At 43.0% G+C, this 17679-nt stretch overlaps 1 protein-coding gene across 1 annotated transcript in view; it reads left to right on the top strand.

The window, feature by feature from the left end:
• Nucleotides 1-17679, top strand: part of LOC126481954 (protein nervous wreck) — a 724156-nt gene that overhangs the window by 516705 nt on the left and 189772 nt on the right. Inside the window, exons 7-8 of the mRNA XM_050105913.1 lie at nucleotides 3812-3875; nucleotides 7941-8069. Coding sequence (XP_049961870.1) covers nucleotides 3812-3875; nucleotides 7941-8069 — 193 coding nt within the window. The remainder of the gene's footprint in view (nucleotides 1-3811; nucleotides 3876-7940; nucleotides 8070-17679) is intronic.

Raw genomic sequence — 17679 nt, 5'->3', positions numbered from 1 at the left:
TATAGGTGTCTTAGATTAGATGTTGTATACTACTTTCAAAATAAGACATTTCTGGTGCACTGGGTATTAATTAACTGTTAGCCGTTGTTTGCCCTGTTTACTTTGTTTTTGTCCACACACTCCTCATCCACGTTGTAAATTGAAACTCAAAAGTAATTAAAGGTATCAGATAGACTCGGAGACTGAGGAGTGAAACTCAAGATTTCTTCACGGAACATGTAAACCGTTTACAAACACTCAACGTCCCTCCGTATAACACCAGCATGGTGGATGACTAATTAAACAATTACCATGTTGCTAATGGTTTGATATTATTTTGGGGTACGGGATCGAATCCCAAGAAGAAGTCAGGTGCTTTCATAACGCGGTCGCTGTTGTGCAATTTACTTCGCACAATAATGATCGGCAGAAATAAAAAATATACAAAATAATACGGAAACTGACTAGTGAAATTTTGGTCCACAATTATGAATTAATTTTGACTCTGTTTGAAAAGTACTGTAAATAAACGTTCGCCAGCTCAATTAGTGTGAGCGAAATTATTTAAAACTCTCGACTTCGAAATAAATTTCTTTATTATTGTAGCATGTTGGCAGGCGTGGACACTCACAAAGGCACTGACTCGCCCCATTATCAAAACATAATGATCACTTAGAAAAATTTAAGTCATGGACAAAAGCAATGAAACCTGGTAGTCAGGGAAAGACAGGATTCGGTTACGATTGTGGACGGGGCCGTAGTCAGTTACTATTGGTTGCCTTTTACAATTATACACATTTAATTTAAACCAGTAATTCCAGACTCAACAATATATTTAAAAAAACCACACTTTATTACTGAAGGAATGAAGAACTGTGTAAAATAATGGTGTTTTCAGTGTGTCACAATTTAAGCAAATCACCATAAAATACAGATACAACAGATAATGTTTTAAAAACAAGTAACTGTGATCACGGCTGAAGGCCTTATACGCCAAGAGTGGCAATAAATTAAGATTTTTAAGAACTGGCTGCAACTTACAACTTCCAAATATTAAAATGTTACAGGTAAGTAGCCACAAACACAGCAGAAGGCATCAGACGCCAGACATGGCAGTAAATAAGGTTTTAAGGCTTACTGCTAAAAAAAATTCCAGTACAAAATTAGATTTTAAGGAAAATAACCACAATTATAGCTGAAGGCCTTACACGACAGGAACGGCAATTATATAAAAAAATTTAGAAACCTGCTGTAAAACACAATAGCAAGGTTAATTTAAAAAAAAGAAAAAGAAAAGAAAACATGCAACTGATCAACATACGGGTGAAATAAAATGATGGTAAACCTTGTAACACAACCCTTACAGCGCTAGATTTATTCCAGAAGGCAACCGGAACTATTAACTAGGCATACATAACGTTTAATGTAGGCATTACAAGGTATTATAATAAATAATACAATATTAAAACACAAGGACCAGTTGCAGATGGTGCTCCAGGAATCGATCTCTGAGAACAAACACTTTTGCGAGCGATGAGATAGGCAGGCAAGCGTTGCATTCACTTCACAAGATGGTAACTCAGACTAGTGGTAGCCTAACGAATGACTAATGACAACTTGCTGAAGCTACCTGACGCCCGACAAACCAAATGAAACAATACGCCAAAGCCGGAACCGGCGGTCTGCACTACACCCCGAGAATACTGTGTTTCGAGTGCACGGAACGACAAAGGAATCACTACAACCAGAGTAGAAAAATCACCAACCGGCCTAAAATCAAGAAAGCTGTCAACTACACGCCTTACCAGACAGCAACGGCAAGGCGTGGAAACCTACACTGCCGTTACAAACCCCCAGGGCAGGTAACTGGGGCGATAGCGGCCACCAGGCAGGAAAAATACCACTGGTTGAGCTTAATAAATTGTAACAAGCTGAACGCAGTAAATACTAATAAGAAGTCGACGAAAGCTAATCAGATTCACCTTCTCCAAGCACTCCACTCGCTGCTCTTCGCCTCGGCGACACTACGAACAGCAACACGACCCAAGTCACTGGAAAATCGCGAGATATCATAATGGTGGGGGTTTCCCTACTTGAACTCAAGTGCTCTCGTCTTAAAGCTTGCAGCATCCGGTTTACAACGAGGTCGTGCACCCTCGTGACAACAGCCCTTAGATCCGGCAGTCCATGCGCGCCGCCAGTGGTCCCGGCGTGTTGCCGCACTGCGCAGACCTGGCTCCTCCTCAGTCCCCAACTAACTCCACACTCAGACGACCCGGAAAAACGACGACGTCGCCACAAAGATAGGGCAACCGTAACTACATATCGATAACCGCCGCTGCTGCCATTAGCGGACAGGCAACGCTTGCGAAACGAAGTGGCGCCAGTCAACACAAGAAGAAGAGAAAGAATCGCAACCATGTCAACTGAACGATACGGTCTGGTCTCCAACGGAGGATGGAAACCTACAAAGCACCAACGCGAGCCGCAACACGGCTCAAGCAAACTTGCAACTTCTTCATGAAATTAATTACTAGTTCTTTGCACTACCAATTGCGTAACAACTGAACTGCATTTCTCACTGTAATGTTAATTGCTATTGGACTGTTTTGCAAAAGATAAACATTTCGAAAAGAATAATTTTACTATTTAAATTGACTGTTTTACATTAACAACTGTTTTTTAAAATGATTATGGAGTTCACTACTGTGACTTATTGTTACTTAAATTACTTCTCATACAAAATTGTCTGAACATGAAGTATTGTTAAATATACTGCTTTGTCATATTACTTGTCAATAATCATCACTGTTAAGTGCAAGTCCAAAAAACTAACTTTTTGTTACATAAATTACTTCTCACACAAAATTGTCTGAACATGAAATATTGTTAACTATTGTATATTGGTTTCTCAAATTATTTATCAATAAACAACACTTAAATAGCAAATAAAAAACCTGACTTTTTTGTTCACTTTCATTTAAACGTTTATCAGTTCGATAAATTTCACTTTGTTATCCGATAACTTCAGTTCATTAACCATACACTCAGTTAATTATGGATAGGATCCTCAGTTGTTACTGAGGATTACACACCTCAACGCACAAAAGTTACTTAGTACTTGTTATTGAACGATTCGCAACTAACAATGGCAAGCCTTTTACAATTCTAAATTATAATCTGTTCGGGTCTAACGTAACAACTGTGCGGCCGGCTCGGCAATGTCCATTACACAACGACAATGTACGTACATAAGCTCTTCACCACCACTAGCTTTGGGCCACCACCGCTCTGCTGGTTATCCTCGATTTTTGCGCTGTGACCAATTACTTCTCCACATTATGCCTGGCCATGCTGTACGTAGGATCTTGCAGTGTAACAAGTCTTACGCCCTCTCGCAGCAGAATTCCTCCTTTGCGTCCAACCCGTTCACTCGCTGCTAACCGGTTCTCCTTACCAACTGACCAACAATGCCCGACTCTTAAATTGGTTATTTTTCACGCAGGAAATTATTAAAACATACATACATAATAATAATACACACAACATATTTACACACTTCATTTAAATGTACATAGTTGATCAAGCTGGAAAAATTTATATGTGGGCACTGTGTTGTGTTACAAACTGTGTCTGCAGGAAACCCAGAACATGTACTCTTTTCTAACAATGTGCCACCGTTACTGTACAATGGTCTTCGCATGGGACGGAGTGTGTAACTTTTTTTTTAAGTCTCTACGTAGGAGCGTCATAGAGAAAATTAGTAGTGCCATAGTAGCCAGAGTTATATTTATGTGAGTGATTTCTAACTGCACTTTTTTGTATGTTCCAGGTTAAAGAAAAAGAAGGGTTCGTTCTTCCAGTCAATTACATCACTTCAGAAGAACAGTGCAAAGGTAAGTGATGCTTCCCTCAGAAAAATTCATATTTGAGGGGTTTCATATCATTCACATAATGACTAAAAATATAGAGTGTCCCAGGAGAACAATACTCAATGATTATTCCCATAAAAAAGGGGTAGTAAGCATGGGCTCTAAAATGCATACCTTAAGAGCTATTAGCCTTCTTCATCTTAGGTACTATAACACCAGACTCTCCTGCTGGAAACTCTTTGCTTTCCATACTTTGGTAGGATGTAGAATGGGCCAAAATAAGGACAAGATGTCTAGTAAACATTGCCTCTAAAATGTATACCTTAAGAGCTATGAGTATTTGTTCATTAGAAGAGCGGAGGAAATGGCAACAAAAGACTGTTCACACTGGTGTGCAGAATGTATGAGTCCAACAACATACCATCTGACTTTCGGAAAAATATCATCCACACAAATGGTTCAAATGGCTCTGAGCACTATGGGACTTAACATCTGAGGTCATCAGTCCCCTAGAACTTAGAACTACTTAAACCTAACTAACCTAAGGACATCACACACATCCATGCCCGAGGCAGGATTCGAACCTGCGACCGTAGCAGTCGCGCGGTTCCGGACTGAGCGCCTGCACCGCTAGACCACCGCGGTGCAAAGTGTTCGAAATTCTGAGAAAAACAGGGGTAAGTTACAGGGGGAGACGGGTAATATAGAATACGTACAAGAGCCAAGAGGGAATAATAAGAGTAGACGACCAAGAACGAAGTGCTCGGATTAAAAAGGATGTAAGACAGGGAAGTCGTCTTTCGCCCCTGGTGTTCAATCAGTACATCGAAGAAGCAGCGATGGAAATAAAAGAAAGGTTCCGGAGTGGAATTAAAATTGAATATCAATGATACGATTCGCTGATGATATTGCTAACCTGAGTGAAAATGAAGAAGAATTACACGATCTGCTGAATGGAATGAACGATGTAATTAGCACAGAATATAGACTGAGGATAAATCGACGAAAGACGAAAGTAATGAGATGTAGCAGAAATGAGAACAGCGAGAAACTTAACATCAGGATTGATGGTGACGAAATTGATGACGTTAAGGAATTCAGCTGCCTACGCAGTACAATAACCAAGGAGGCCACCAAAAGCAGACTAGCAATAGCAAAAAGGGCATTCCTGGCCAAAAGAAGTCTATTAGTATGAAATATAGGCCTTAATTTGAGGAAGAAATTTCTGAGAATGTACGTCTGGAGTACAGCGTTGTATGGTAGTGAAACATGGACTGTGAAGAAACCGGAACTGAAGAGAATCGAAGCATTTGAGATATGGTACTAAAGACGAATCGGAGAGGAAAGGAGTATGTGGAAAACACTGATAAGGAGAGGTGACAGAATGATAGGACATCTACTAAAACATGAGGGAATGACTTCCATGGTACTAGAGGGAGCTGTAGAGGATAAAAAACTGTAGGGGAAGACAGAGACTGGAATGCATCCAGAAAATAATTGAGGACGTAGGTTGGAACTGCTACTCTGAAATGAAGATGTTGTCACAGGAGAGGAATTCGTGACGACCCTCATCAAACCCATCAGAAGACTGATGACCCAAAAGAAGAGCTATGTTTCACAGCTGCGAAGATGAAGAAGTGCTCAGAGATCTTTAAGGTATCTATTTTAGAGCAGTTGTTTACTATAATTTTTCTCTTCGAATGATAGATCCTGTCTTATTTATGAATATTGACCATTCCTCATGGGATACCTTGCGAAACGATCTCCTCTGTGAACATCTCTTCTTCTTGTGCAAACCATTGTTGAACCAAACTTTTTTCGTATTTAGTAACTGACTCATTATTCTTCTCCATTTCTGTTGTTGTCAGTACAGTGTTTATTTCAGTACGAAACGAGATCTAAAAAACTTATTTCAATGTAATACTAAACTCCATCGAATGGTGCAAAATAAAAAGTTTTCTTTGTATGCTTTCCAATATCTTTCCGTAGGAAGCAAATATCATGAATACAGCGTTTCCCACCTAGCTCTGCCACCTCTTGCATTTCCGAAAGGAAACAAAATGTGAAAAATTCAATCGGCCAGGGATGTACCTGTACCTATGTCAAGAGCTCACACGACGGGCAGGAATGCATGATCCACAGAGGTCAACGAACACCACTTTCAACACCAATTTAAGTGTTTCTAAAAGGCACGTGTATTTTTTTCTGTAGAAATGAAAACTAGAGGTGCAGTTAGTAATGGCAGACTTGGTTTCACCGTTCTAAACATCGTACATACTGAAATGCTGCGCTTTAAAGCATGTCAACGTCGCCGCGGTTTCTGCCGTAATGCGCAGGGCAAGGGTTGCCTGCACAGTAGTGCAGTTTGATGCAGACAGACCTCATGAGTACGCACATTCTACCTACGCTGATTAGTCTACTAGCGTCTCCTTCTCGGGCCTGCTGTACTGCTGTCGGTGGCAAACAGAAAAACACTCTGCGACGCATTCCACATACGTTTCGGGCAGTGCTTTCCCTGTTTTGGTATGGCTTGTGACGTTTTCGGTCGTCTCGTCGATATACCGATCTTCAGTAATGAAGAAAAACTACATATGATGTCATTTTACGGCGAATGTCACAGAACTACAACCACAGATATAGCAGTGTACGCTGAACGCTACCAGCCAAACGAAGAAGGGAATAGACAAATGAGGTGTCGGAATGATTAGCGAGTCTAATTTTGTAAAACATATTTAACTGCTTCGGAGTATTCTTCGTAATTAAGGAAAGCGTAGCTAACGATTTTGGGGAAAATTACACAATGCATTTTTGTCCGAATTTTCGTAGCCAAACGAACAGTGGTCGAATGAACAAATGGGGTATCAAATTGACCAGCGTGATATCTAGATATCGTAAATAAAGATTTAAATGCTTGAAAGTAAACTTGATAATAAAGAAAAACTTAATTGGCGATTTGAGGGAAAGTTTTTGTCTGAATATTCGTAGCAAAACGAGGAGTGGGAAATGAGCATAGGAAAGATATAATTTTTGAAAGAAATCAAAGTAATAAAGAAAAACTTAGTCGCTTGAGGGAAAATTGAAATTCTTCATGAACAGCTGCTGCTGCTAGCTACGTAAGTGAAGTATCAAAAACTTCAAACCGAGCGGGGTGGCGCAGTGGTTAGACACTGGACTCGCATTCGGGAGGACGACGGTTCAATCCCGCGTCCGGCCATCCTGATTTAGGTTTTCCGTGATTTCCCTACATCACTCCAGGCAAATGCTGGGATGGTTCCTCTGAAAGGGCACGGCCGACTTCCTTCCCAATCCTTCCTTAATCCGATGAGACCGATGACCACGCTGTCTGGTCTCCTTCCCCAAACCAACCAACCAAAAACTTCAAGGCCTACTAGCTATTTTAATTACAACAGTATCATATCCAACACTAAAAATTTGGTTAAATGTTATGTGAAATGATTTGTCTAAATAAAACGGATTAGACAAACATTAACGCGCCTTTGAATGATACTCGAAATCATAGAAACCATTTACAGAAAATGAGGCGTCGACTGAGAATTTGAAGTTCAATGTTTGACTTAGTGCCTTGGAATCTGAAAGAGTACTAGAGGATGTTTGGCTGTGGCTTTTGTAGACAGTGCAGTCTACATTATTCAATGTCATGTCAAATGTTTCTCTACTCAGTTTTACTCTTCCGTGAACTCTTTTCGAACAGGTAACCGTGTACGCTTCCTGAAAGCCGCTGATTTTCTGTTACGTCTGAGCTGAAACAGGTTATCTCTCCATATAAACTAGAACGTGACACTAGAACGTGACCAAGACTTCGAATTCTATAGACTGGTAACTGGCTCCTTAAACAGCTCGCTACTTAGAGCAGCGAATTCTTGATGCGCAGTCAATACACTCTGGCTGTTAGTGCATCAATATGCGCGTCTGTTCTTTCGACCTGCTGTCGACAATTTGGCAGTTATCGAATCAATTTCCGGGTCTGTTACTTCGGCCTGCTGTCGAAGCTGCAAATCTTCTATGCGGTATAACTATCACTCCTCTGTCAGAGCATCCTGGCTGGTAACATTCTTTGTTCCTCTGCAGGTCTCATCGAAACGCGAGCAGCTGGAAGAAAAGTCTACAGGGGCGCGTAACGACTACCTGCTGAGCATAGCCGCTGCGAACGCCCACCAGAACCGCTACTTCACCAAGGACCTGCAGAACACCATGGTGGTACGTACATACAATCCTTTTGGTGTTACTCCCCTCTCTTATAGGAGCATTTAAGTTATATTCACATTCTTCTGTTGACGTTATACACTGACGGGAACTGAAAGTATCATACAACGAACACCTTAACCATACGGTACCAAAATGATTCTCCACTAGTTCCGTCCCTGCGGGATATATTGATCAAAATTTCATCATCAGGCGAGCTTATTTTCAGTATTTTCAGCGTATATAAAAGAATTCCTACCTGTGAAGAATAGTATGACTATATGAAGGCTGTCGGGCATGTCTAACTTTACTGGAATTCTTCAGGCTGAACACGCAACGCAGCACACCCTGAGGACGTGCTCACGAAGCTTGTCGCCTTCTTTCGGACTTCGTGAGAGGCTGACTCATCGACATAGGAACATCGTACTATAAATCACACAGACAGTTGCCTGTACTACAACGATCGCAGGACAAGAGGTGACGAGATGATTGGGTAACTGTGTCAGCGGCGTTGTCTCATTGAATACTCCAGCTCTTGTCAGGTCGCTGAAGTTAAGCAATGCCAGGTCTGATCAATGCTTCGATGGGTAACCGCCTAGGTACACCACGTGGTGTTGGCTACTTTGCGTTTACGCCCAAAAGGGAGGAGGGATGGTGGCGTAATGATCCTGATCACCAGACGTCGTGTCAATGTCCTGTGCTAAATTTCAAACTTCTCCGCAGTAGCTCCTGAAGTAAGAGCGTATGAAGCCGCTGATGGCGATCCTTCCGATATATAGGCCCGTTGGTGCTATTAGAATGGAGTGCCATATTCCGACACCAGGTTCCACCCTCTCACTTTTCTTATCATCACCCAATACACATGACACGGCACTACGCACACTCACTGCAGTCAGCTGCAGTCATCAGATCACTAATAAAAAAAAACTCACATTTCACGAAGGAAAGGTGCCATTGAGCGGAAAGGACATAAAAACCTTTCCAATTAGACAGATGTACATGCCCTAAGGGATCTGCTAGCCAAAAATGCCATACGACTTTACTAGTGCAACTCTATGGCTACAAGAATAGGCACGGGTCTGTTCAGAACGAGTACACCAAGAGAAGAGCGCAAGATTTTATGAATGGCTCTAATGAATAGATGGATACAACATCTGAAATCCCGACAGAAATTGCAGGCAGTGTGCGACCGAGGAGCGTCAGGAACAGACTACTGGAAGCTGGGTTGAGATCTCGAATTGCTGTGTGTCGTTTACAGATGACACCAAAAAATAGACAATAGAACCACGCATGATCTAGAGCCAACATCAACCGGGTCACTGAGTGGTTTCTGCGCTGTTCAGCGATGAGTCTCGCGTCTGTCTTTGGAGATCAGATTGGAGCCAGCATGTCCGTAGACGATATGGTGAGAGGTCACAGAAAGAAGATATTCTCGAGAGCCATACGTCTCCAATTCGTGCGAATGTGGCTTGGAGAGCTATTGGACGGCACAGAATCCACTCATTGTCCCCGGTTAACGCTTGCTATAGATTATGCATGTCCCTGTTGTCTGTGTTTTGGTGCCAGTTGTAAACGACGCATGGCAACTCGTGATCTCAATGTAGCTCACAGTAATCTGTCCCTGATGGTTTGTGGTGACACTCTACCTTTAACCTGTGACCAGCTGTTGTAATCCGTCTCTTCATCAGAACCAGTCGAATAACCCTACGCTTTTGTCTTAGTGTTGCCCTTTTGGATGGACATGTGCCTACTTTTCTTGCCATGCTGTTGCCCCAGTAAAGTAAATTCGTATGGCATTGCTGGCTAGGAGATCCCGAAGAGCAGGTTCAGCCACCTAATTGGAGAACAACGCTGATTTAAAATCTGTTGAAGTGGTCGACAGTTCATGGCAAGACTGGTATACCCTGTTGCCTTACGTCTGTGAACAGGTTACCAAATGGAAAATTCCAGCACGACAATTCAAGACCTCACACTGCAGGCCATGCCACCAACACATTGAGGTATGTGCAGGTCCTTGACTCGTTAGCTCTGTCCCCTGACAAGCCCCTGATATGTGTGGTGTGCGATGGAAATATGTATCGTTTAATACCTACTTCCAGTCATCACTCTTCATAATTTTCGTCATCTATCTTAGAAAACTAATTAATTTGAAATAAAAAAATTTGATTACGTTTTTAATTGTCTTTGGACTTTTGAATTAAAATTAGTTCTGAAACAATTCAGAAGTTCCCATAAAGCCTAAGCAGTGAAAATTCTAATTACTGTAAAGAAAGTGGTGGCCGGAATACAGCTACCTCAGTACAGTGGGCGCACTATTGTAGAGCTCTATGACTTTTTTGCGGGGTTTGTGAAACTAATTAATGACCGTCTGCAGGTTCGCTCGCAGCTTCACCAAACTCCTAATTTCTCCATGCGAAAATAAATTCCTGAAATCTTAAACGAAGAGATTAGTAATAACAAAGACGCGTAAGGAATTTTGTTAAGTCTCACTACCTATTAGGAGAAACGTTTATTAACCAATCTTCGTTCATTAAGTTCAGTAGCTTGTATGATCAGCTATGGCATCGATATCGCTACATTCAATTACACTTCCCCCCCCCCCCCCTCCCCTGTACAGCTCCATAAGAAAAGGTAATGATGTTACATGCATCTTCCTGATACAGAACGTACGAGTAACATGGAGTGCAACAGACTGCTACCGTACAAACCATGTTACTCTGGTCAATAATTTGGCACAGTGTCAGAATTTTTGTTTGATTTGTATATCTAAGTGAAACGTTATGAAAGATATATTATGAACTGACATGGTGTGGCAAGCAAAGCTCATGATAACAGTCGGAGGGTGTTTGCTTCAGCGCTACAACGAATACAAGAGTGTACTCATACCTGTGAACATCAAGTTTCATGCTAATGTGATAATCGGTGCCAGTTTCAAATGGAATGGTACTTTAAGCATTCACTACTGTTAATTTATGAAAATCTCCACAAAGTTTGATTAATCTCAGAGTACTACTTCATAGTGTGATACTTTCCCTTTCAGTCATTGTAGCACTAGGTTACCTTGTTTACAGAAGCACCCATCCTAGGAGCAGCAACAACTCACCCACGTTCCCATTCACTTAGCCTCTACATATTGCACTCACGACTACACAGAACTCTGTTCTCACCACGGCAGGTACTTGCAACCTACTGAGGACGCTGCACAGGTGCCGTTCGCTGTCAAAGACAACAGCGTAACATGCAGGCTTGTGTAGCATCTGTATTTATGTTCAAGCATGCATTTCTCGCTGTATTTGCTTATATTTGTCCAACGCCTGCAGTTAGATTATTTAAATAGGCTGCCAAGTAACACTGCACATCTGCTACGAAAATACGTATAGTTAAATACACTGAAGCGCCAAAGAAACTCGTATAGGCATGTGTATTCAAATAAAGATATATGTAAACAGGCAGCATAGGAGAATACGGCGCTGCTGTCGGCAAAGCCCATATAAGACAACAAGTGCCTGGTGCAGTTGCAGATCGATCACTGCTGCTAAAATGGCATGCTATCAAGATTTAAGTGTGTTTGAACGTGGTGTTATAGTCGGCGCACGAGCTATGGGACACAGCATCAAAAAAATGGTTCAAATGGCTCTGAGCACTATGGGACTCAACATCTTAGGGCATAAGTCCCCTAGAACTTAGAACTACTTAAACCTAACTAACCTAAGGACATCACACACACCCATGCCCGAGGCAGGATTCGAACCTGCGACCGTAGCAGTCCCGCGGTTCCGGACTGCAGCGCCAGAACCGCTAGACCACCGCGGCCGGCGACACAGCATCTCCAGGTAGCGGTGAAGTGGGGATGTTACCGTACGACCATTTCACGAGTGTGCCGTGAATATCAGGAATCCGATTAAATATCAAATCTTCGAGATAACTGCGACCGAAAAAGATCCTGGAAGAACGAGGTCAACGACGACTGAAGAGATTCGTTCAACGTAACAGAAGTGCAAGCCTTCCGTAAATTGCTGCAGATTTCGATGTTGGGCCTAAACAAGTGTCAGCGTGCGAACCATCCAACGAAACATCATCGATATGGGCTTTCGGAGCCGAACGCCCACTCGTGTACCCGTGATGACTGCAAGACACAAACTTTTATGCCTCGCCTGAGCCCGTCAACACCGACGGTGGACTGTTATCACTGGAAACATGTTGCCTGGGCGGACGAGTCTGGTTTAAAATTGTATCGAGGAGATGGACGTGTACGGGTATGGGGACAACATCATGAAACCACGGAACCTGCATGTCAGCAGGGGACTGTTCAAGCTGGTGGCCGGCTGCAGTGGCCGAGCGGTTCTAGGCGCTACAGTCTGGGACCGAGCGATCGCTTCGGTCGCAGGTTCGGATCCTGCCTCGGGCATGGATGTGTGTGATGTCCTTAGGTTAGTTAGGTTTAATTAGTTCTAAGTTCTAGGCGACTGATGACCTCAGAAGTTAAGTCGCATAGTACTCACAGCCATTTGAACAATTTTTCTTCAAACTGGTGGATGCTCTGTAATGGTGTTGGGCGTTTGCAGTTCGAATAGCATGGGACCCCTGATACGCCTAAATACGACTCTGACACGTGGTACGTATGTAAGCATCCTTTCTGGTCAGCTGCATCCATTTGTGTTCATGAGCATTCCGATGGACTTAGGCAATTCCAGCAGGACAATGCGACACCACACACGTCCAGAACTGCTTCATAGTTGCTCCAGGAACACTCTTCTGCGTTTAAACAGTTCCGTTGGCCAACAAACTCGACAGATATGAACATTATTGAGCATATGTCGGATGCCTTGCGACGTGTTCGTACTCATACGGATTTTTGGACAGGCCTGTAGGATTCCTGGTGTCAGTTCCCTCCAGCACTACTTCAGACATTAGTCGAGTCCATGCCACGTCGTGCTGCTACACTTCTGCAGGGTCACGGGGGCCCTAATCGATACTAGGTAGGTGTACCAGATCCTTTGACTTTGCAGTGTAATTTTCTTTATATTACACACTACTGAAAACGCTTAGCACGAATAGGCGAAACATTTTTGGCACTAACGAATGAAACATTCTCTACGATACCCTCAAAAGCAGGACTGACTACAGAATGTGCTGGCGGATGGGAATATGAAAGTGTCTGCAGCGAGGCTGCCCTCCCTCGGAGGGAACAGCCTCAGAGGCGGGTAGCCGCGTTGCCAGGCGCGCCGCCGTACAATGCACTATCGACCGCTACAAGTAGGCCACGTGCGCGACCCGTGCGTCCGCTGGCAACGCAGAGTTGTAGCCGAGCCAGGGTTCTGCGTGCTGAGCTTCAGATTGGAACCGGCAGCTCTCCACAAAAGAGAAACGCTTTCCCAGGAGGGCTTACAGCGTGGCGTGCATCTCCAGTCAATCTCGTGGGACTCGTTTCTCGAAAGGCGAACATACTGCGGCAACGTGATGACGTCAGCCACCGCTGCTACACTTTATATACCGCCGGGAAAAGAGGAGGAGAGGTGGTAACCTCTACGGTGAATTTGATATAAGAAGAACTTCCACTCAGTTGGAGCAGCTGGCCGCGGGAATGGAGCTGCGGCGTCTGCAAGTTACTACAGATGTGCAAAACGAAAACTGAACTCCTCTAGAGACGTAACGCAGAAATACCAAAAATATATGGTACTCTTACAGAATTCAGTATTGGCGATGAAAGATGCATTCTTAAAAATTCAAATAAAAAGGTAATTCTACATAACTAAAGGGATAAATTGTCTTCTAAAACGAAAAGCTTATTTAGGCAATTTCTAGAAGAAAGAAGAATATGTATTTCTTGCTTTATAGAACTAGTCTACATCTACATCTACATTTATACTCCGCAAGCCACCCAACGGTGTGTGGCGGGGGGCACCTTACGTGCCACTGTCATTACCTCCCTTTCCTGTTCCAGTCGCGTATGGTTCGCGGGAAGAACGACTGCCGGAAAGCCTCCGTGCGCGTTCGAACCTCTCTGATTTTACATTCTTGATCTCCTCGGGAGGTATAAGTAGGGGGAAGCAGTATATTCGATACCTCATCCAGAAACGCACCCTCTCAAAACCTGGACAGCAAGCTACACCGCGATGCAGAGCGCCTCTCTTGCAGAGTTTGCCACTTGAGTTTGCTAAACATCTCCGTAACGCTATCACGCTTAACAAACAACCCTATGACGAAACGCGCCGCTCTTCTTCGGATCTTCTCTATCTCCTCTGTCAACCCGACCTGGTACGGATCCCACACTAATGAACAATACTCAAGTATAGGTCGAACGAGTGTTTTGTAAGCCACCTCCTTTGTTGATGGACTACATTTTCTAAGGACTCTCCCAATGAATCTCAACCTGGCACCCGCCTTACCAACAATTAATTTTATATGATCATTAAACTTCAAATCGTTCCTTACGCATACTCCCAGACATTTTATAGAAGTAACTGCTGCCAGTGTTTGTTCCGCTATCATATAATCATACAATAAAGGATCCTTCTTTCTATGTATTCGCAATAAATTACATTTGTCTATGTTAAGTGTCAGTTGCCACTCCCTGCACCAAGTGCCTATCCGCTGCAGATCTTCCTGCATTTCGCTGCAATTTTCTAATGCTGCAACTTCTCTGTATACTACAGCATCATCCGCGAAAAGCCGCATGGAACTTCCGACGCTATCTACTAGGTCATTTATATTTATTGTGAAAAGCAATGGTCCCATAACACACCCCTGTCGCACGCCAGAGGTTACTTTAACGTCTGTAGACGTCTCTCCGTTGAGAACAACATGCTGTGTTCTGTTTGCTAAAAACTCTTCAATCCAGCCACACAGCTGGTCTGATATTCCGTAGGCTCTAACTTTGTTTATCAGGCGACAGTGCGGAACTGTATCGAAAGCCTTCCGGAAGTCAAGGAAAAAGGCATCTACCTGGGAGCCAGTATCTAATATTTTTTAGGTCTCATGAACAAATAAAGCGAGTTGGGTCTCACACGATCGCTGTTTCCGGAATCCATGTTGATTCCTACAGAGTAGATTCTGGGTTTCCAGAAATGACATGATACGCGAGCAAAAAACATGTTCTAAAATTCTACAACAGATCGATTTCAGAGATATGCGGCTATAGTTTTGCGCATCTGCTCGACGACCCTTCTTGAAAACTGGAACTACCTATGCTCTTTTCCAATCATTTGGAACCTTCCGTTGCTCTAGAGACTTAAGGTACACGGCTGTTAGAAGGGGGGCAAGTTCTTTCGCGTACTCTGTGTAGAATCGAACTGGTATCCCGTCAGGTCCAGTGGACTTTCCTCTGTTGAGTGATTTCAGTTGCTTTTCTATTCCTTGGACACTTATTTCGATGTCAGCCATTTTTTCGTTCGTGCGAGGATTTAGAGAAGGAACTGCAGCGCAGTCTTCCTCTGTGAAACAGCTTTGGAAAAAGGTGTTTAGTATTTCAGCTTTACGCGTGTCATCGTCTGTTTCAATGCGATGTCCAAAGCAGGAAAGGAAAAAAAAAAAATAGGGCAAGTGCGAGCAAGACTCGCGCACCGAGGGTTCCATTCAGACGTAATTATCTATATAGACAGTTCATCGATTTCGGGAATTAACAATCTCGACGATTTTTACCAGTTACAGATATCGATACTGGCAAGATATCGGTCCCAAGAATTGCAGTACTTTCTAAAATAATCAAAAACATATTTTTGTTCCCTATGTTATAATCAAAAACTAACAATTTTCGGGTCATTTCCTTTGCTTGTACTGTGAAACCTTGCTTCTTGCCTAATTCGGTAATTCTAGGTCAATGGGAACTACCCTATAGCTTTTGATGAGTGAATTTGCAAATAGCTAAATGTGTGATATGAATGGCCATATCTTTTGACTTCATTAACTTATTTTATTTGACTTCAATTTATTACATCGCCAAGGGACTGTAGGTATTAGTATGTGGCATAAATATTAACTTGATACGTCTACCCGTTCCATAGTAAAAAGGGTCTTAACAGGCGGACGGACAGACGAACGGATAGGCAGTCGCATAACAAACGACAAAAAATGTTTGTTTCGTTTGATATATTTACAAATTAAAAATTTCGAACTTTTTTCTTGGCCTGTACCGTGAAACCTTGCTTTTTACAAATTTCGTGATTCTACGTCAACAGAACGTGTCAGTACGTTTTGATGAATGAGTTTATGTGACATAAACGGCTTCTTGGTTTAGAATCATCCATCTTCTATACCGCCAAGGGACCTTAGACCTCAGTATGTGACATAAATTTCAGTACGTCTACCCGTTCGGAGGAAATGTGTTTCAAATGCTCGGACAGGTAGACGAACAAAATAGTGATCCTGTAACGGTTCTGTCTCTACTGATTGATGTACCGAACCCTAAAAATTAGAAAATAAATAAAAACAATAATAATAATTCAACCTTTGTTGAAATGCCATTCTTATGATATTAAATGTGACGTTTTCCTTAGGCCAAATAACAGCAGAAACATAAATACCAACCACAGAATCCTGACACAATCTTTAGTGATCAAATATAGTTCCATTCTCACCCTTGCTACGGTAACTGTAGCCAGTTAATATTTTCTCACGATAAGATAATATAGGAAAGCTCTGCGTCATCCTCTGCCAATAGCATTATTAGAATACCGTTTGGAGGGACACCTTGCAGCCATTGCTTGTCACTTGAGTAACTCCTCAGTTAGTAGCAGAGGATGACTGCACCGCATTCCAGTCCTCACACGAGGAAACGATTCACGGCAATACCTGAACTGCACCCGGGTCTGCGGCGTTGTAGCCAGACAAACTGACAACTACTAAGGCGAACTTAATAAAACTCTTCCCCTCCAACACCCATTCACTCCTTTCACTCTCTGGCCACATCCCAATTTTCCTAGTTTGCTCATCACATTCACCAGTTACAGCGAAGAGCCAAAGAATGGACTAGACTAATGGCTGAAGTAGTGCTGGAGCTAATTAACACCATCAGTCCTACAAGGCTGTCCAAAAATCCGTAAGAGTACGAAGGGGTGGAGATCTCTTCTGAACAGCACGTTGTGAGGCGTCCCAGATATGTTCAATAATGTTCGTGTCTGGAGAATTGGTGCGCACCGGAACTGTTTAAACTCAGAAGAGTCTCCTGGAGCCGATGCGTAGCAATTCTGGACATGAGTGTCGCATTGTCCTGTTGGAATTTCCCAAGTCCGTCGGAATGCACAATGGACATTAGTGGGTGCAGGTGATCAGACAGGATGTTTACGTACGTGTCACTTGTCAGAGACGTATCAGGGGTCCCATATCATTCTAACGGCACACGCCCCACAAGATTACAGAGCCCCCGACAGTTTTAACAGTCCCCTACCGACATGCAGGGTCTATTGCTTCATGAGGTTGTCTCCATACACGTCTATCAGCTCGATAAAATTTGAAACGAGACTTATCCTACCAGACAACGTGTTTCCAGCCGTCAACAGTCCAATTTCGGTGCTGACAGGTCCAGGCGAGGCGTAAAGCTTTCTGTCTTGCAGTCATCAAGGGTACACGGGTAAGTCTTCGGCCCCGAAAGTCGATATCTACGATGTTTCGTTGAAAGGTTCGCACG

This window comes from Schistocerca serialis, chromosome 5 (assembly GCF_023864345.2).
Source record: "Schistocerca serialis cubense isolate TAMUIC-IGC-003099 chromosome 5, iqSchSeri2.2, whole genome shotgun sequence".
Lineage (NCBI taxonomy): Eukaryota > Metazoa > Arthropoda > Insecta > Orthoptera > Acrididae > Schistocerca > Schistocerca serialis.
The sequence above is the reverse complement of the archived record's forward strand: the minus strand, read 5'-3'. Positions and strand labels throughout refer to the sequence as shown.